At 33.5% G+C, this 21,107-nt stretch overlaps 1 protein-coding gene across 2 annotated transcripts in view; it reads left to right on the top strand.

Moving 5' to 3' along the window:
* CSMD3 (CUB and Sushi multiple domains 3) overlaps positions 1-21,107 on the top strand; it is a 1,174,336-nt gene that overhangs the window by 332,430 nt on the left and 820,799 nt on the right. For both annotated transcript variants that reach the window (XM_072734033.1, XM_072734032.1), the window contains exon 5: positions 12,766-12,973. In XM_072734033.1, the coding sequence (XP_072590134.1) occupies positions 12,766-12,973 (208 nt within the window). The remainder of the gene's footprint in view (positions 1-12,765; positions 12,974-21,107) is intronic.

The raw sequence follows: 21,107 nt of genomic DNA on the forward strand, positions 1-21,107 counted from the left end.
AATAACTATTTTTTCTGTTTGACTTAGCCTCAACCACTGCTTCAAACTCCTATAGTTTGTGAAAGCCCCCTCTCCATATGAGAATCAGTAAATCCTCCTACTGAAATTTATGAAATTGGTAACTATGAAATAGAGATTTGGGAAAGGGTAATTGCTACCAAAACTAGTTAATATGTTTTATTAATATTAAAGACTTCCCTTTGGCAGTTGAACAGATGGTGAAGAAGATAGAGCTAAATGACATAGATCGCAGAATTGACAGTATATTTGGAGGAGAGTTGAAATAAAGATTAGATATTGTCACCTTGGGAGAAAGCATATATTATGAAAAGAGCAGTAGAATCCTCTTATTAAAGTGACTGGTAGGAAAGACAAAGCAGTAGGTTGATGGATAAATAGTCATTAGATAAGTATAATGTATTTCATGAAGAAGCCAAAAAAAGGAGGGTGCTCAAAAGGAATCAGTTAATAATAATGCTAAATGTCACAGAGAGGCCCATTACACCATATTGAACATGGTTGTGTTCCTTAGGCAATCAGTGGTTAATTCAGGAAAAGGGTTCTGATAGAAATTCTATAGCAGCATTATCAACAATAGCCAAACTATGGAAAGAGCACATTTGGGTTAAGTACTCAAATGAATGGATTCCCAGTTTTGCATGAGTTTAAGTACAGTATTCTTGATTCTGGTTAGGTGTTAGAGCCCTCTAAGGGAATTGTTTTTTTTTAATTGCCTTACTATTGACCTCATTATTAACTAATTAAATACGAATCTTGAGGTTTACCCCACTATCAATTCAATAAGAATTTTGGGGTTGGGGCTGAATAATAGACATTTTAAAATGTTCTCCCGGGATGCCTGTGTGGCCCAGTCATTTAAACACCTGACTCTTGATTTCTGCTCAGGTCATGATCTCAGGGTCCAGATATTGAGCCCTCCATCTGGCTCTGCACTCGACATGGGGTCTGCTTGAGAGTCTCTCTCTCTCCTTCTCCCCCTCCCCACTGTGCTCATGCTCTCTCTCTCTCTCTAATAAATAAATATATCTTTTTTTTAAAAAAATATTTTATTTATTTATTTATAGAGACACAGAGAGAGAGAATTAGAGGCAGAGACACAGGCAGAGGGAGACGCAGGCTCCATGCAGAGAGCCTGACGTGGGGCCGCAGGCAGCGCCAAACCGCTCTGCCACCGGGGCTGCCCTAAGTAAATACATCTTAAGAGAGTAACATTCTCTAGATAATTCTAATGTTTAGTTTATGTTGAAACAAATTTGATAGAATTCAGAAGATTTTGAGGGAAACCATACCCTGAATAGTCTCACTTTTGAAATCAGAGTAGCATTAGCATTTGCCTTCTGAAAGTAAAAAGCATAAAGAGGAGTGGGGACTCAAGGAGAATGATAGAGGCCAAAAATGAGGTATCAACAGGGATAGGAATTTTTAAAAATAGAGGAACTGAGATAGTGGCTGCCTTTTCCCTGAAATTATAGCTGTCAAAGTGCAAATCCCTGGTCCTTTTCCTGGATCTACCGAATCAAAAACTCTGGGATGGGGCCCAGCAATCAATGTCTCAAGGCCAGGAGGTAATGCCCACTCACGCTAAACTTTGAGAACTGCTGACCAAACCAATAATGAATGTCTGAATCATCCTTAGTTTCTAATCAAAACTCAGCAAGAGGAAGACCAGATTTGGCCATTTTCTTAGGGATTCAGGGGATATCTCACTATATATTTGCTGACATGGAAGAAGATGTGTACTTTGGGGTATTTTCCCTCTTCATAATGCTTTAATTAAAATATAACATGTATACAGAAAAGTCATAACTTACAAGTATATAGCTTGATGAATTTCACATAACCAATGTAGCTTTGTTACTATCACTCAGATCAAGAACAGAATATTACCAGAAAGTCAGGTATTTCTGGAATACTCCCTCCTAGTCACTATCCTCTACTTTCCTGAAAGTAAATACCCATCTGCTTTCTAGTGCCACAGATTATATTTACCTATTTTCAACTCCATAAAATGGAATCTTACAATATATACTCTTCAACCAGTGTTCTTTATGAGATCCATTATATTTTTGCATAGTAGTAGTAGTTATTTTTAGAGATTGACAGTGATACATTATAATACTATACCACTATTTACATATGATATCTTTGATGAAAATTGTTTTCTTTTCCAGATTTCGTTGCTAGAAGTAATGCATCTATGAATATTCTTATAAATATATTTTGTTGCATGTCTGAAAAAATGCCCAGTAATTGGAACATTAAGAAATAAGACATGGATAGCTTTATTAGATTTCTGCCGGTGAGTTTTTCCAAGTGGCTGTACTAATTTACAGAGCTACCAGGAGTACACAGGAATCATAGTTGTTTCAAAGTCCTATTAAACTTTTATGTTATTAGTCTTTGTAATTTCATGAATTTGTTTATTTTAGAGAGCACATGTGACAGAGCATGAGCTGGGAGAGAGGCAGATGGAGATGGAGAGGGAGAGGGAAAGTCAGGGAGCCATATACAGCTCCATCCCAGGACCCCTGGGATCATGATTTGAGCTGAAGACAGACACTGATTAACTGCTTAGCTGACTGAGCCACCCAGGTGCCCCAAAGTCTTTGTCATTTTAAACATCTTCGTGGGTGTGTAATAGAGAAAGGTAGTTTTCATTTAAATTTCAGTGATGACTAATATGTTGAGTATCATTCTTATATGTCCATGAGCAGTTGGTCCATACTTCATTGTGAGATGCCTGATCCAGTCTTTTCTCCATTTTTTTATTAGTTCTTTGGCATTTCCTTAATGATTTTTAGAAGGTCTTTATATATTTTGGATGAACCCTCATCAGTTATGTGTAGTGGAAAGTATTTTCCACTATCTATCTTCTCTTAGAGAATATCATTCTTAATTTTAGTGTAGTGTACTGTATCATTTTAAGAAAATGTAGACCATCCTAAAGACAAGAAGATGTTGTCTTACATTTTGTTTCAGAGGCTGTACTATTTCACCTTTTATATTTAGATTTATGGTACATCTGGTATTGACTATAGTGTATGGATAGTTGATCGATCCAGTACCATTTAATGAAAAGATATTGTATTCCCAATGTTCTACAGTGGTGCCCCTGTCATAAATCAAGTGTTTAAATGAGTGTGTATGTTTTCATGAAGACTTTATGCTGTTGCACTGGTTGACTGGACTGTGCTTACTTTTAATTCTTCATTGTTTTGATTAGTGTGGCTTTATGATGAACCTTAATGCTGCTTATTTAGCTTTATTTTCCTCTTCAAGTTTGTCTTAATTATGCTTTGATTTTTTTGCAATTCTAGATAAATTTAAAAATCAGGTTGTCAATTTACATACATGCATATACACATACATGCCAAAATTTTGATTGAGATTACATTAAACTATAGATTAATCTGGGGAGTAACATTATTTTAGATTATCAATCTGAAAGCATAGAATTATCTATTTATATAGATCTGTATTTTCTCTCAAAAATACAAATAGAGCTTTGCTCAGGCTTTTCATGTTTTAGTATTTATTTTTAGTTCTAAATGTTTGAAATTTTACCCTATTAGAAATGATATTTTTAAGTTTCAGTATCTAATTATTCACTACTGATATGTTTTTGTTTATTGCCAATGTATAAGTGGTCTTGTTAAATTCACACATTAAGTCATATGCTTTATCTGGTGATCCTCTTGAATATTCTGCATATATAATTTTGTAAATAATTAAAGTTGCACTTTATTGAAGTTAAATGTGGAGAAAAATCTAAAACTTAACTCACTCCCACCTTGTAGGTGCTGAACAGCAATAAGCACTTTCCAATTAAGCTCTCCTTTCAATTATGAAGCATTTACCATGCAACATATATTTTGTTCTTATAATTTATTTGTTTTTCTCATTTTTCTACTTAATTTTGACATTGTGCTCCAATTACCATACTATTCCTCTGCTTTGGAATAAAGATATATTCCTTGTGATTCTCTTTCTATTCTTTCCAATAGATAGTTCAGAGATCAAATCCAATTTAATGATCAGTTCAAATAATTATATTTACTCATTTACTTATTTTATATTTAATTCAGTACATTCATATAAACCTCTAGTATATGTCAATATCTCTTTTAATAATATAGGTATTATGTAAACAAAAATAAATACCATCCCTGTCTTTATAGAATTTACAAATTAGAGGGAGGCTGAGATTTCAAATACCTTGTGTGGAAAAGTCTTCAATCAACATGTAGTCTCTAGGGTTACTTGGGGCACAATATCCTGATAACATAAGGAGAAAACAAGAGTATATATGATCTTGTGGGAAGTTTTCATAGGCATATCTTGCCATGGTAGCTCATGCCACTGATTGTCTGTTCACCAGAATTCAGGTACATGACAAAACTAGATATAGGAAGCACTCAAACGTTGCTTGAGCAACTGCCTCTAGTTACAACAGCATATATGTGAAGATGGAACAAGAATTTTGGTGCTTAGCTAATTGTCTCTGTTATACCAGGATGCCAAAAACCCTTTGCCTCTTATGTGTGTGGGTTTTTAGTTTTTATCAAATTTGGAATTTTTTTCCCATTATATCTTCAGGTAGCTTTCTGTGCTTCTACTCTGCTCCACTAGCTTTTGGAACTTCAGCGTTACTTATGTCAGAATGCTTGGTATTTTCCTACAGGGAATTTTTTTTAAGTTCTGTTCTTTCTCCTTTATTTTGAATAGTTTCTATTGCTCTGCCTTCCAGTTTAATATGTTTTATTTTGTAGTATCCAATCTGCTACAAGTCCCATTGAGCAATTATTTTCATTTAGAATAATGTACATTTTGTTTCTTAAAATTTTATCTGATTACACTATATCTTACCTTTCTTCCTACCTATGTTCACTGTGTTTTGTTTTGTTTTCTGTAAAGGGCGTGTAATGAATATTTTAGACTTTGCATGGTATATATGGTCTCTGTCATATATTTATCTCTGATTCTAGTTTGTTTTTCATCTATATTTATTTAAAATTATAAAAATCATGCTTAGCTCTTAGGCAAGACCTATACCAGCATATAGGTCAGAAATAGCCTGATGTGTAGTTTGCCAACCCCTGCTTTAAATAGTAGAACAAAATTATAATAATTCCATCATCTCCATCATTTTTGTTTAGCATCTATTGAGTAGTAATTCTTTTGGTAATGGGTCATATTTTTCTGCTTCTTGCAGTTATATCATTTTTTACTAGATGGTGAACATTGTGAATTTTAAGAATTTATGTTATTGAATGTTGGATTTACTTTTCTTCCTTTAAAAAATGTTGAGTTTTATCCTGATATAAAGTGAAGTTACATTTGGTTCAGATAGTGTCTTTTGAAGTTTGTTTTTACATTTTATTAAGGCTCTTTCATGAATAAATAAATTAATTAATTCCCTCAAAAATTGTTTTTTTGTTTTGTTTTGTTTTGTTTTGTTTTTGTTAAGGCAGTTCTAGGGTAAACTTTACTCTAGGGATTTTTTTCTTTTTCCTCTTTTACTCTAGGGATTACTTAGCCCCTTTAATGAAGTCTTCCCTTAAGAAGTTTCTACTGAATACTCTGGTTATTTAAAGAGAACTTTCCACCCTAACTGGAGGAATTTGCAATATACTCAACCCTGTATGCTCTCAATTGGAGTCATTCAGCACAAAGATCCTTGGTTTCTCTTTGACTGTCTATATGGAATTTCACCCTTTATGTGTATTTGCTCATATTTAGCACAGATTCAGGGACTGCTTTGCAGATTTTGTGACTTCTCTCTCTGCAGAGCTCCCCCTCTGGAATCCTGTCTTACAACTATGAGCATATGCTCCCTGAACACTATCTACTTAGCTTAGCGAGAACATCACGTTCTAATTAAAATCCCCATCTCTGATCCTGAATGTGCTTCTAGATGAAAAGCCAGGCAATTATAGAGTTCTCCTTCCTTTTGTCCTCTCCTTTTTCAGAATCACAATTCTGTATGGCCTTGGTGAAGTGTTAAAAAAGTTTTATTTTTCTCAGGTTTTAATTTTTTCTTAAGAAAAAAAATGTAAATTTGCTCCTTGTTGCTGTTTCATGGATCCCTCTTGATTGAAAGATATTTCCTCCAAATATTTCAATAATTAAATTATCATTGAGTGAATGCTTTTTTTTTAATTTGGAGATTTTAAGCTGAATATTTAAAAATATATATATTTTTTAAAAATCCACTTATTGGTTAATTGCTTTCCTCAGGATGTCAATTTACCTTCTCATTTTCTAAATGTGTCTCTTAGAAGGGTAAATATAAATTAAGGTAAAATACTTGCTCCACAGCATATTTGAGTATTTAGGAATACACCCTCAATACTGAGTGTCATTATGCTTAGCTTTCTTGCCCTTTCTATAAAGTGCTCACCTGGATGAATATGAATGTTTTTCTTCAGGTGTTATAAATCTGATTCTCATGTAAATTAATTTTATCTGTTTTGGTATGAAAGGAGCTAAAAGGACTGGACTGAGAAATGAAAATAAGGACCTTTGATTTTCTCCATAATCATCAAAAATTGACATCTCTTTTCCTTAAAACTTGGAACAGCATTATGTGTTATGCCTTGAAAAACATAAAATAAAGCTACCAATCCAGAAGATGCACGATTTAAATACCTTGTTGCTCAGTTTTCTTCTCTATGAAAAAGAGTGTTTCTCCTTAAACATGAAGATGCGTAAGGTTGAACTACAAAATGTAAACAAAGATAGCTACAGAAACAGACCGGCTGCTTTGCATATATAATATAATTATATTGTAATATAAATATAATGATTAATGAATGTAATATCTAAATAGTTTATCTAATTAAGAGGTACAACACTGATGCCTATCTACAAAGGAACAAGAATCCCCATGTAGAAGTCAGTTTTACTTGACTGCTAATGGAAGGTTGAGATTAAGCAAGGGAGAGTTGCCAAAAAAAATTTCCCATGATATAGTCTGATATTGGATTGAGTGCTTAGCATCTGGAATTCACCAAGTGTACTCATTTTCTACAATTTACAGTTCATTTATCTTTTTTGATAAACAAGTCTATTTCCTGTCACCCCTGTGCCCCATCCCTAAGCTATTTCAGAAGAAACTAATAGTAGGGCAGAACACAGTATGAGATCAATATCTGCAAAGATGGGCTACAGAAAACAGAAAACTGTTTTAAGTGGTTTTTTTGATGCTCTCTCTCTCTCTCTCTCTCTCTCTCTCTCTCTCTTTTTTAACTGTCATGTTTTGGGGCAGTTCCAATTTACAAGATCTTAAATGAAATGTATGGTCTCATACCCTAACCAAAACAAAGTCTGGTATTTTCAGTATCTGAATGAGTGTCACAGAAATTAAAAGTAAATAAAATTTAACTCTAGGAAAAATTTATTTGTGGAAAAATATTGAACTTTATTCCTATCATTTGCTGTTAAATAAAACTAATTTTTATTTTATTTGTGACTTTTCTCCCTGCTCCATAGGTAAGAGATTAAAGAAATTGTTTACCAAGTTTATATAAATTCAGTTAAAGAAGTCAAAGTTATATCATAAAAGCCTTATCATATTATAAACAAAGAAAATTAGGTTTAATAGAATTTTTAATTTAATAGCTATAGTTTTTATCAATAGATTTAGTGCATTAGGAATTTAAGAGAAAGTTGATAGTATTTTCCCAAGACTATTGGAATAAGTCTCAAGTCAAAAAGAGTATTAAATAAAATGCTTATTTTTAAAAGACCACATTTCCCTCATTGATTCTATTGGCTGAGTTGGTTGTTTTCTTCTTGTTTTATAATATATTGACTCTGCCATCTTCTTAACATGAAAGTTTCTATCACCTAGTTTATGTATATGTGCGTACATATACATATATTTTTAAAAATAGTGTACAATCAATCTTACAACCAATGAACTTAGAACAAGAGTATAGAAACCATCAACCTTCTTATTATCCACTATATTCTTTATATGATAAGTAACTACATTTTGAAGCCAAGACAACTTCTAGTTACCTACAAGAGAAACCTGAGATATTTAATCACATTGCTTTACTGTGTAGGTGAAAAAATATTCTTAAAAACAGGCCCAAGAGGAGTATTCTAAATTACTTTGTCATGATGCTATTTATTCAAAAGTGCTTACAAAGATCAAATTAATCTTTTGAAGATACTGAGATAAAAATACACTAAAACACCGGAAAACAAAAGATTGATACCTTGAAGAGGCAATAGAGCATGTAAAAATTTGCCTGAACTCTTGATTCAGCCCCCAATCTAATCCTCTATTTTCTGATTCCTCTGTCAACAACAAAGAGCTTCTAGAATGATATTTTCAAAACCCAAATCCAATCATGTTGTCTTTGCTGAAAACCCATCAATAACTTTCCGTTGCTCTAAAGAAATTCCATAAGCTTATCAAAAAGGTTCTGCAAGGTCTAGCCCCTAGTTGCCCTTCCAAATGTATTTAGTACCACATAACCCCTCACTGTCTTGGCAACAGCACACAGACTTTCTTTCTGTTTGGAGAATGCCCATTTCCTCCAGTGAAAGTGTCAGTATATCTGCTCAGAACATATTTTCTTCTGTTTCTCATTTAGTTAATGATTACTATTCACCTTTCAGGTTTCTAATCTAAACTTTCAGATTCTAATCACTTCTTTGGAGAATCTGTGTTCTTAAGTTCCCTATTTCAAGCCCACATATATGACATCAGTACTAACTGCTCCTTATTTACAGTACCTGATAGAAATGTAACTTAGTGTTTCTTTTATCATTTGTTTAGAGCCTCACACTTTACTGGACATAATGCTCAATGAAGGCAGGGATTACCCTAACTTTTGATCATGACTGTAGCCTGAGAGACTAACACAATTCCCTTCAGTACCTTATAAATCTCAATGAATATGTTTTCAGCAGATGACCAAATGAATTCATTTTAAAATTCACAGAAAATTTGTACAAATAGCCAATATGATCCCATATGTGTCTGGAGTCTGTTAAGAAATTATTCTCTTGAACAAACTTTGTGACTCCTGTCCTTTCTGTGAATTGTTGGACAGAAGATCTTGCAGACAACACTAATCCAGCAGGCAAACCTTGTGGCCAAGACAGAGTAATGCTGAATGAACTCAAAGACCAACTTCTTTTAACCAGAGATCAGGCAATGTTTAGCAGAGAAAGCACAGCGCTGGGTTTTGGGTTTCATAGCTTACTATAATGTTGCCTTCTTTAGTTGTTCCAACTGCATTATAAAATAAAAATTTTAGTTTAGGTAATACATTCTACTATAACAGTCTATGGTTATAGAAAATTTATTGGCTTTTATAAGTATTGTATTAAATCTAGGCCAAATCACATTACAAAGGTTATAGACAGCATTCAGGTCAGGTCACCTAACCAAGCTGTTACATATCTAACACAACTCTTTTTTTTAAAGATTTTATTTATTTATTCATGAGAGATACAGAGAGAGAGAAATAGAGTCATAGGCAGAGGGAGAAGCAAGCTCCTCACAGGGAGCCTGATGTGGGACTTGATCCCGGGACGTTGTAATCACACCCTGAGCCAAAGGCAGATACTCAACCGCTGAGCCACTCAGGCATACCTCTAACATGTACTGAAAGCAAACTACCTTTTTCACAATTTTGTCAGATGCTGATTCTATGATAGATAGTGTCTGTAATAATAAAGAGGTAAGCAGGAGTGTTGAACAAAGAACTTGATATAAGAATTGGCAAGAACATTGCTTTCAATGCTGGAAAATCTGTGTTCCCATCTTGTTTTCAAGTAGAAGTCACTCATACTTTTGGGTTGAAGTTATTTTGCTGTAAAATAAAAATTTCCCTGGAGAGAGGTATTCTATGAGTTGTGACCTATCTCATGTATCAGGAGTTTGGGTTTATTTCTTTCTTTTGTGAGCCCACATTGAGGAACTTCAAAGAAGCCATGCAGAGAAATTGATTTGTATGCTTTGGGGATGTAGTGTATTATTACAAACTACGGTTGAAATACTTAAATATTGATGGTAAAGCCAAAAGGCTGCAGTTGGGAACAAACTGCTTTTCCACAGGAGATAAAATAAATGAGGTATGTTTTCATTTGACTAAATGCAGGACTTTTGTGAGGGAGTTGTGGTCTTGAACTCTCTTAGATCCTGTCTGAGAGGCCCACCTGGAAGGATAAGGAGACATAGTTGGAAGGAGGAAGTATGTTATTCTATATCCATATTGTAAGGGAGAAATTTAGGCAGCCAAACAGACAGACACATTCCCCCACAACAAGGGAACTGCGTGGGATACCTTTGAGGATCACATGAAAAAGTTCATGAGAAAAAAAAAATCTTTCTTTAATCATCTGCCAAAAACTTTGGAAATGGTACTAAATTGGTGTCAGACAAGTAAAAGGATTCATGTTCCCTGATCCTTTCTACTTCCAGTTCCAGGAGGAATCACAGGATGCTCAATGAGTAGGGGTGATGAACAAAAATAGTAGGAGGAAAACAGGGAAGAAGAGCCCGCTTATCTCTGCAGTTCCTTCCCAAATTAGGGAGAGCAAAGAAACAACCCAATGAAGTCAATTATTTTGCGAGTACCCAAGACTGGGTATATTAATCAATGACTTGAGATTTTTTAATAAAAAGGGATTTTATTTCTTTAATTTTAATGTCAACTGATATGTATGTTTACCTGAGATTGGAGACACAGAAATAAGTAGCTCACAGAACTATGGTAGCTCACAGAACTGTGGTTTGAATAGGTTGTGTACTAGCTATACTACAAATATATGACAGTGTAACATTTTTTTTCCAAAGTACTACTCAATCCTGGTGTTGGTAGTGGGAAGACAAAGAGTAGAGGTAACTTGAGGTCAGGTATAGGGGACAGCAGGACATGTTTACCACAGTTAAAGTTAAGGTACTGAAGGAAGGCACTGTGTGTTCTGCCAAGAAAATTGTAGTAATATTTCCTCATAGTCTAGACAGGATCACAGTTCTAATTACCTGAAAAACTTAAAAATAGAGGAAGGTCATGCAGTGAAAATAAGTATCATTTTTACAGTAGTGGGTGATAAAAGTTAAATATATTTTAAGAGTAATGTACTTCTGCTTTCAATTTATGAGTTACAGAGTTAAATGGATAAAGAGTGATGGGAAGAAGCTAATGTTATTTAATGTATATAGTATAGTAATAATGTTGTACCTAGTACTAAAGCACTTTGCTATTCGTGGTCCATTATGGAGTTAAGCAGGATGTTGTCCATCTCTATTAAAGTTATGGTATATAAGTCATTACATAAAATAATATTTGGTGATATTAGAGCCAGATGTTTTCCTCTAACATTTGACTTTGATTGATGGAGTCTTCAGATGGCTCAAGATAACAACCTAAATCTTGAGACAATCTATTGCACAAGTAAACTAGTAACCAATTAACTTGACTATCCTAAGCAGTGTTATTATAAGACAAATTTTATAGCTTCAATTTCTTTATTAAACAAAAAACTTTATCTTATACATTTCACACTAAACATAGATGGTCATGTATCCCCTCTGTTAGTGTACACTGTTGGCCAAAAGTAGACTTGTGGAAAACCTATGATCCCTGTTTGAGGATTGGGAAAAAACTTAATAAAGTTAGTAAAATTTTATTTATAATATTATACATACATATATAAATACCTAGCAAAATATATTTACATTATTTGGTAGAGTTACAGGCAATACATTACCAAAGATACATTGATTAATTATATTCTTTCTCTCTAAAGTTTCCTAGGTAAGTGATGTACTTTTTTAAAGATTTCATTTATTTGAGAGAGTGAGAGCACATGTGCATGCAAGTGGGAGGAAGTGCAGAGGGAGAGGAAGAGAGAATCTCAAGCAGATTCCATGCCCAGTGTAGAGCTCACCCCAGAGCTCATCCCATGACCCTAAGATCATAACCTAAGCTGAAATCAAGAGTGGGACACCCAACCTATGTCATCCAGGTGTCCCAGTGTATTTTTATTTAAAGCTTAATTTCACAAACACTTTCAATAGCTTTTGAAAAATGCCACTGAAAAATGTTATATTTTCTCTTACATTATTTATTTTGTACATACCTATATTAAAAAAATAAAAAAGAGACTCCTGCGTAGCTCAGTGGCTAAGGGTCTATCTTTGGCTCAGGTTGTGATCCCGGGGTCCTAGGATGGAGTCCTGCATCAGGAGCTTGCTTCTCCCTCTGCCTGTATCTCTGCCTCTATCTCTCATGAATAAACAAATAAAATCTTTAAAATAAATAAATAAATAAATAAATAAATAAATAAATAAGTAAGTAAGTAAATAAATAAATAAATCTCAAGCCCTACCATGAATGTGTACAAGGTAATTAAATATTTCCCATAATAGGCCTTAAGAATAATGTTGCTTTTGTTTTATTTACCTTATTACCTAATCAATGAAAAGAAAATCTTCGTCTTATTATCCTGAGATCTAATAGGATTGTATATTCTTACCTACTTTCATTTCTATTTCAACTAATGGTTATAAAATTGTCAAAATATAATTTATATTTCTATATATGTGTTTAAAATGTTTTCACAGATGTCTCATTTTACTTAATCTTTATTAGTATAATATGCACTTGGTGTCACAACATTTGGGCTGCTGTTTTTATCCAAAAATGTTAACAGAGTTGCCTTAATTGCATTTTTCTTAATTACTTATGACTGACCATCTTGTCCCTGTTTTAACAGCTGAAGATGCATGTGGAGGAACAATGAGAGGATCCAGTGGCATCATTTCAAGCCCTAGTTTTCCTAATGAGTACCATAACAATGCTGATTGCACTTGGACCATTGTAGCAGAGCCTGGGGACACAATCTCACTCATATTTACTGACTTCCAAATGGAAGAAAAGTATGATTACTTAGAAATAGAAGGTTCTGAACCACCTACAATATGGTAAGTAAATAGTTTCAATTCTAACCTAGTACTGATGTCATTGCCTGATGCTGACTGAAGGTCAAAGGACAGCTGTATAGGGGCCTTTAAAAGTTTAGTTATTTAAAATAACTTATAGTTACAGGAAAATTGTAGAGGCAGCTATCAAAGCTGAGAGATGTTTTTGAAGATAAGAGAACTAATATATTGAATTGGTTGGAATTCTGAAAGATTGAACTTTCCATCAGTATTTCATTATCTGTCATTAAAAAGTAATGTGACTTAAGAACAACTTGTATAAAGAAAAAAAGTTGTTCCTAATGTAATCTATAGTTATGTTCTTAGCATGCTAGTCCATAGTTTGTGGTTCATTTCAAATTAATTGAATAGCCTGGAAAAAAATTCCGTTTGTTTTCATAGCTAGACCTCTTACTTAATCTGTTATCTGAAGGCAAAAATTAAACAGTATGATCTTGGTTAGTATGATCTTTTATTTGTTGTTTTTTTTTTTTTTAATGGACTTCAAGACATGGTCTCATGGTAACTGCGGTCTCATGGTAACTGCAGAGTTTTCAGAACATGCTCTTAGGGTGTAATATTTTTAGAAGAAAATGTTTAACTATATTATTTTAAAAGTCTGATATGATTAAAATGTAAAATAGATTATGAATCAGTAATGAGTAAAGAACGATGAGATTGTTATAATATAATTAGTAAACACTAGACTAGGAAGGTTTTTTCGAGCCATGAAAAGGATTTGATAAGGACTGAGTCCTTACTAAAGTATTTTATCAAAAACAATTACATAAAGAGTTTTGAATTTTCAAATGATTATTCTTACTAAGTGCAAAAAAAAAAAAAAAGATTTGTAGTGGGGCTCAATTAGCTGTAGGAAGATCACTTAAGCGGTGGTTGCTATAATCCAAGAAAAAAATCATGGCAGCCTAAATTAGAATGGTATTGATGGAGATAAAGAAGTGGAATAAATTAAGGGATATTGAGGGAAGAATAATGAAAAGGACTCTATGGATTGAGGAGTGGTAAAGAAGGTGATGTTTAAGTAAAACATCATTTTCTGACTTGCACTAGTGGGTAAAGCTAGTAGAGATACTCACTGATTTGGAAATTGTTGAAGGAAGGTGAAGTGTGAAGCTATGAATATTAAGAATTGTTTTGTATATATGGTTAGCTTGGAGTCACTTTGAAAGCTACCATTAAAGCTGGCTAATGGAAAACTATACCTGTTTGATTCAAGAATTTTGCATCGAAGTATAACTGATTTGTGGTTGATATCTAAGGGAATTGAACTAATAGGCACAAATAGTATTGGCTAGCTACAGACAGGTTGTAATGAGAAGAAATGAGGGAAGTAGGACTGAGTCTGAGCACCAACAGCATATAAGTCCCAGGCTTAGAAGAATCATACAGCAAAGCATGCTGAGGAAGTGCATTTAGAGAGGCAGGAGGAATAAGGTATCACATAGACCAGAGAAAGGAAATGTGAAGAAAGAGGAAACAATATCATGGGCTGCTCCTGAGAGGACACAGAGTAAATTTTTTTTAAGGCTGTATTTATAGTTGTCTTGGCTTTAGCAAAAGTACCACATGGGCCTGTCATCATAATATGTTCCTTTGAAAATAAGACAAAGTTACACAGTACTATACCCACCTTTTTTTGTTTGCTTGATTTCTCCTCTACCCTTAGGCTGTCAATACTCAGAGTTATATAACTTTAACTCTTCCCACGATAATTTCATGCCTTAATGCAATGAAACTCAGCAGAATTCTCGTTTAAAATGTTAGAGAATTCATAAACTCTTGTTTTAGAAATTGCTACTTCTAAAGTGATACATATGGGAGTCATATCGAGGTGGATGAAAATGCCAGGAATTTTCCAATAATTATACTGTCTTTTGGTATGCAAGTGATTCCACTAAAAATCTAAGGTTTTAAACTCCAGATATATTTGATTACTAGATATAAAGAAGGAAATTAGAAAACAATGCTTTATAGTGCCTATTTCTTTGTTACCACTGAGCTCTAGAAACTAAAACGTTTGGTTTAGAAACTAACATATTTACTCTGGGGATCATAATATTCCCATTTATGTTCAGGTGGTCACTCCCTTTTCAGATTGTGCATTCTTAGTAGGGATTTGCATATTTCTATATGAATATCTATTTGTATGTTTCTGAGTTTCTAGAACACTGTAGCTTGTCCAGTGAGAGCATCAGATCCACACACTGCTCTTCTCTGCTTTTTCTAATTAAATTTACTTATTTCCCTCTTCTTCAGGGAGAAAACAGAAATTTGTTGCCCTACTGTTTTTTAAAATTAGTGTTACAGTAAATGTTTAGGCAGACTTGTCAGAATCCTGATTATATGTGTAATATAACATCAACAAGTTCATTTAGCACTTTTCAAGAAAGTGATACAAATGCCCAAGCTATATTAGATTTCTATAAATGCCAGTTTAAAGATACATAGTGTTGGGCAGCCCAGGTGGCTCAGCGGTTTAGCGCCACCTTCAGCCTAGGGCCTGATCCTGAAGGCCCCGGGATTGAGTCCCACGTTGGGCTCCTTGCATGGAGCCTGCTTCTCTCTCTGCCTGTGTCTCTGCCTCTCTCTCTCTCTCTCTCTGTGTGTCTTTCATGAATAAATAAATAAAATCTTAAAAATTTTCTAAAAAAAAGATACATAGTGTCAGTAAACTAATAATATTGCATATGGCCACTTCAATATAAGAAAGCAGTGTTCCTTTAAATTGCATTAGTTATAGAATTGATGTATAAAGTGATCTGTGAATAATTAATATAAAAATTTAAGTCTAATTCTGACCCTTTAATTCCTTTAATATTCTCATGTCTAAGATATGGTCATCAAAGTGAAAAATTATATTTCAGGTGGTATTACATTGGTTCTTCCTATGCATTGCTCATATAATATTTTCAGCTCATAATATAATTCAAAAGATAAATATGAATAAAGGAGACATTCACATTCTTTTCATTAAGATTACAAATGGTTCCTTTGACTTCAGATCTCTCATTGAAGGACTGGGGACTTGCCATTGGCTGCTGTATATTAAATTTTGTTCCTGAAGTTCAGGCAGTGAGACAAGCTTTATGTAGCCTGTGTTTGACTTTGACAACATAGACTAAGCCAGCCCAATAATTGTGCTGCACAGAGAGTACTATCAGCAAATGCGTTTCTTGCAAGCTGTATATGTTAAATCAGTAGTTGTGGTTTGTTGAACACCAGTCAGCAGCACCACTGCATGATCCACCAGAATGTAATGAATCCAGTCATATATTACTGGATGATAAAAGTTTATGAGACCTTGTCAATGTCATCTGATTCCATTGCAGTGAAATGAAAAATGACAAAGCACAGAGAAACTTAAGTTCAAGTTTCAGCTTTGACTGTTTGTTGGTAGATGAAACTGGGTAAGTTATGTCACCTGCTTAGAGCTCAGGATCCTCATCTACAACATCCAGAGCCTCTCTCAACTCCAGTATTGTTTGGCATCACATGCTTAAGTGCTACAACAGGGGCAATGAGGTGGGAGTTAATTAGATATTGCTTTATTAACAAAGTCTTGGTTGGAGAGTGTTTAGATACTCTTTAAAATTATTTCCAAACTTAATCTCTTTGGGTTCTTACTAGACTATCACTCATTCAGTGTTCATTCAGAAATTATGTATTGGGTATCCACTGTATAGCACGCATTGTTCTAAGGGCATCAGCAACCAAAGCAGTGGAGGGGCTTGCTCCTGCAGAATTTATGCTCTATCAGGAGGAATTGACAATAAGCAATAAACAATATAAGGAAATTGATGACACACTCTGTCTAGAGAGTGATAAGAAAGAAAATGTGAGGTAGGGTAAGAGAGATCAGGAAATCAATTGTGGGGTGTTGGAGGTGACCTAATTGAGAAGTTGAGATTTGAGCAGTCTTAAAGGAAGTAAGGGGATTAGCCAAGCAGAAATCTCAGCAATAAACATCCCAGACAGAAATATGTTTAGAGCAAAATACATAATCCAGAGTGGAGCTCATTGTGCTAAAGGAATAGCTAGTAGGTCATTGTGGCTACAAAAGAATTACATGAGTGAAAGTGGTAGAGAAGAAAAATAATTAATGGAACCCACAACCATATTTGGCTTTTAGTCTAAGTGAAATGGGGAGTCATTAAAGGATTTTGAGTACCCTAAAGACTAGACTTATTTTTTTAAAAGGATCATTCTGGCTGCTATGTAGGGAACAAACTATAGGAAGGAAAGATAGAAAAATATACAGTATTTGCAGTAAGCTAGGTAAGATACTATAATTGTTAGGATTATGAAATGTCAGTGGAGGTGATGAAAATTGTTACATTTTCAAGACAAGTTAGTGCAATTTCCTAACTGATGAAATGTATAGTTCAAGAAAAAAGAAGCAGCAACAACTCTAAGAAGCAAGGATATCTCTAAGGTTTCTTCTGAAGGCCTGACAGGATGCAATATCCACTGATATTGGGAAGGCTTTTGATAAAACTTTTTTGGAGAGATGATATGGAACTGAATTCTGGACATGTTGTTTGCGATGGCCAATAAGCATTCTGAAGAAGATTTCAAGGAGTCAGTTGGGTACTCAAAGTCCTTTTTTGAAAAAAGATTTTATTTATTTATTCATAAGAGACACAGAGAAAGAGAGGCAGAGACACAGACAGAAGGAGAGACAGGTTCCCAGCAGGCAGTCTGATGCAAGACGGGATCCCAAGAACCTGGGATCATGGCCTGAGCCAAAGGCAGATGCTCAACCACTGAGCCACCCAGGTGCCCTGGATATACAAGTCTTAGTTCAGAATTGAAGGTGTGGGATAGAGACCTAAATTTAGAAGTTTAGAATCAGAAGTGATTGTTAAAAGAAGAAAGGAAAAAGAAAAAAGAAAACGAAGAAAAGAAAAGGCTAAAAACTGTGTTCTGGAATGTGACAAAACTCAGGAAAAGCGGGAATAACAAGCAAAAGCATTTGAAAAGGAGGGCTGATGAGATAGGAGGAGTACCAGGAGAGTTTGGTTCCCTGGAAGCCCAAGAACGGAAACATAAGACGAAGCGACTGATCAGTTGTGTCAAATTTGATAATCAGCTAATAAGATGAGCTCCAAAATTGATCATTGGCTTTCATAATATGGAGGTCATTGATTACATAATGAAAGGAGTTTTGTGGTTGACTATTTTATTGAAGTGGTTTTAAGAAAGTATTAGAAAAGAGAAATTTCATTAGATTAGTAAAAATAAGCCTTTTGTGGTCTTTTACAAACAAAGGTGAACAAAGAAATAGGACTAAAGGAGGAAATAAAGTTGAAAGAGTATTTTTATTTTTTTATTTTTGGTTTGTTCTTACTTGAAAGAAGTAAAATGATATGTTTATAATAATAGGAATGACCCTTAGAGTGCCAAAAAAAAAAACAAAACTGGTGATGGAGAGAGTGGAGAGAATTGATGGAGGAAAGAGAAGTGGAGGTTATGAAATTAATCCTCCCTTTGAAACATCTGATTGTGAAGGGAAGGAAAGAGGGAAAGATCACAGTCACTAGAGAAGCAGATCAAGAAAGTGAAAATGAATAGATCAGGTTGGGGATTAATCCATGACAGAGGTTTTATGAGAGAGAAATTAAATCAATTTGGAAACTCCACATATTGAAATAAAAGAGCAAAGGATCATTATCAAAGATTGGAACCAAGAGGAATGAGTGACTAAATATCTCAGATGTAATAAAGGATTCTATAATAATTGTAATTTTTCAGATTAGATGACAGAAAAGACATAATGATGGAAAAGTCAAGAAGACAAGTTAATTGTAAGCTGGAACCAGAGGAGAAATGAGTTTTTCTCGTAAGGTGTAGGGTTGAAGGTTAAGCAGGATTCCAACACAACATATCTCTATCTCCCCAAGAAATTGGAAATGTGTAACTTAATTATGACATAAATTATAACTTAATATACTATAATGTATTATATATCACTTAATATTATATACAACAAAATTTAATTTAATATTAATATTTCTTAATTATATCTTAATTATCAGATAGTTTTAGATAGGAATAAGATTTAGAACTCATAAAAATGAAATATTGGTTAAATTCAGGGGAAATTTATATGATGTATATTATATGTGTATATTTTTATATGTATGCTAATATTCCACATTTAGTGGTACTTCTCAAATTGTGTTTTTGTAATATGTATATCAGAGTTGCATATGATGTTTTTTTTATTGGGATTTCCACTTCACTTTTATTTTATTTTTTATTTTTTTATAATAAATTTATTTTTTATTGGTGTTCAATATACCAACATACAGAATAACACCCAGTGCTCATCCCACCTATGGTGTTTGTTAAAGTGCAGATTTCCCAGCTCCCACACAAACCTGGTGATTTACATTCTGTAGGCATAGAATCAGGAAATCTATAAAGGACGACTCCAATGAATTGCTATAGAAATTAAAGCAATATGTTTAGTTTAACCAATATGATAACTGTGTCATATAACCTTCCTGTGAGCATCTCACAGAGCCAAAATATTTCTAACCACTCAAAAATTTGAAGGACAAATTGACATGGTATATCAAACTAATAAAGCTAATTATATAATATATACACATATGTATTTGGTATACACATATGTAATGAATAGCACAAAGATTGTGCTAGTGGATAAATAAATTATCTAACTAAACAGGATGAATTAACCAAAGGAAACTGACAGTTAAGTTTTATTATGTAAAAATAAATATCGCAGATACTAATCCTATCAGATGCTCCTGTTTACTCCCTTCTGACAATTATTAGCCTAAAACATGCAGTGAAGCTCTGGTTCTGCATATTACTACTTATCCACAGGGGTTTAAGTAAATTGATTAATATCTATTATGATTCTATTATTTTGGACTCTCTTTTTTATTGTAGTAAGAACATTTAACATGAGATAGGTCCTCTCAACAAACTTTTAAGTTTATGATATAGCATTGTTAACTATAGGCACAGTGTTATATAACAGATCTTAGAACTTTCCCATCCTGCATAACTGTTGAATAGCAACTCCTCCATTCTCCCTCCCCCATCCCCTGGAAAATATCATTCTATAATCTGCTTCTATGAATTTAACAGTTTTAGATTGTTCATGTAAATGGAGTTATGCAGAACTTGTCCTTCTGTCACTGTTTTATTTCATTTAGCATAATGTCCTCAAGGTTCATACATGTTGTCCATGTTTGTATGTATAATACCACATTTTCCTTATCTATTGTTCTGTCAAATTTGCTTCTTTTTAGGAAAATTAAATAGGACATTCATAAAAGGATAAGATACTGGAGCCAGAAGGGATTTTAAGGATTCAGCTGCCCTGTTTTCCTCTTAGAGGGAGGTGAATACTGGAGCTCAATGTGTATTCTGAATATTCAAAGTGACAATTGAGCTCCTCAAATACTTGCTCCAGTGTACTTTTTAATAAAATACCTCTTATTATGCATACAGCTAGAGCTTTAAATATATATTATATATATTTAAATATATAGCTAAATATTATATATTATATATATTATATATATCTTATTATATATCTAAATATATATACACACAAAGTATATCAGTAAAATATTTTAAAAACCTGAGATTTTGACATATAAGTATTATAGTATATATTACTGTTTTTAAATATATCCTGAAGTTGTTATTTTAGATCTGTTTTATGCTTAAACATAATTTTACTCTAAAGATTTAGAAATTATACTTAGATATCTGAGAATGCTTAGTATGTATAATCTACCATTTTAGTACCTTTAAATATATATATTTTTTGCCTTAAGGAGGACCCATTTGGCAATGTAGCAGGAAGAGGGGATGCATGTAAACCTTGATTATCCATAAAAAAAGAATTATCATAGGTGCTACAACAAATTATAATATATGAAACAAGAATTAACACAAATATAAGATGATTACTAACATTTTCAAAGGTTTTTAATAAGACCAGTTCCATTTAAATGCAAAGTATTTCATCTTTGATTGTTTAAGGTCCAAAACCCTCATTTGTTAAATGTACCCCACATCTTAGACATATAAGCAATTATATATATAAAATAAAATATATAGCTTTCATTTACAC

The sequence above is a fragment of the Vulpes vulpes genome, chromosome 13 (assembly GCF_048418805.1).
Source record: "Vulpes vulpes isolate BD-2025 chromosome 13, VulVul3, whole genome shotgun sequence".
NCBI lineage: Eukaryota > Metazoa > Chordata > Mammalia > Carnivora > Canidae > Vulpes > Vulpes vulpes.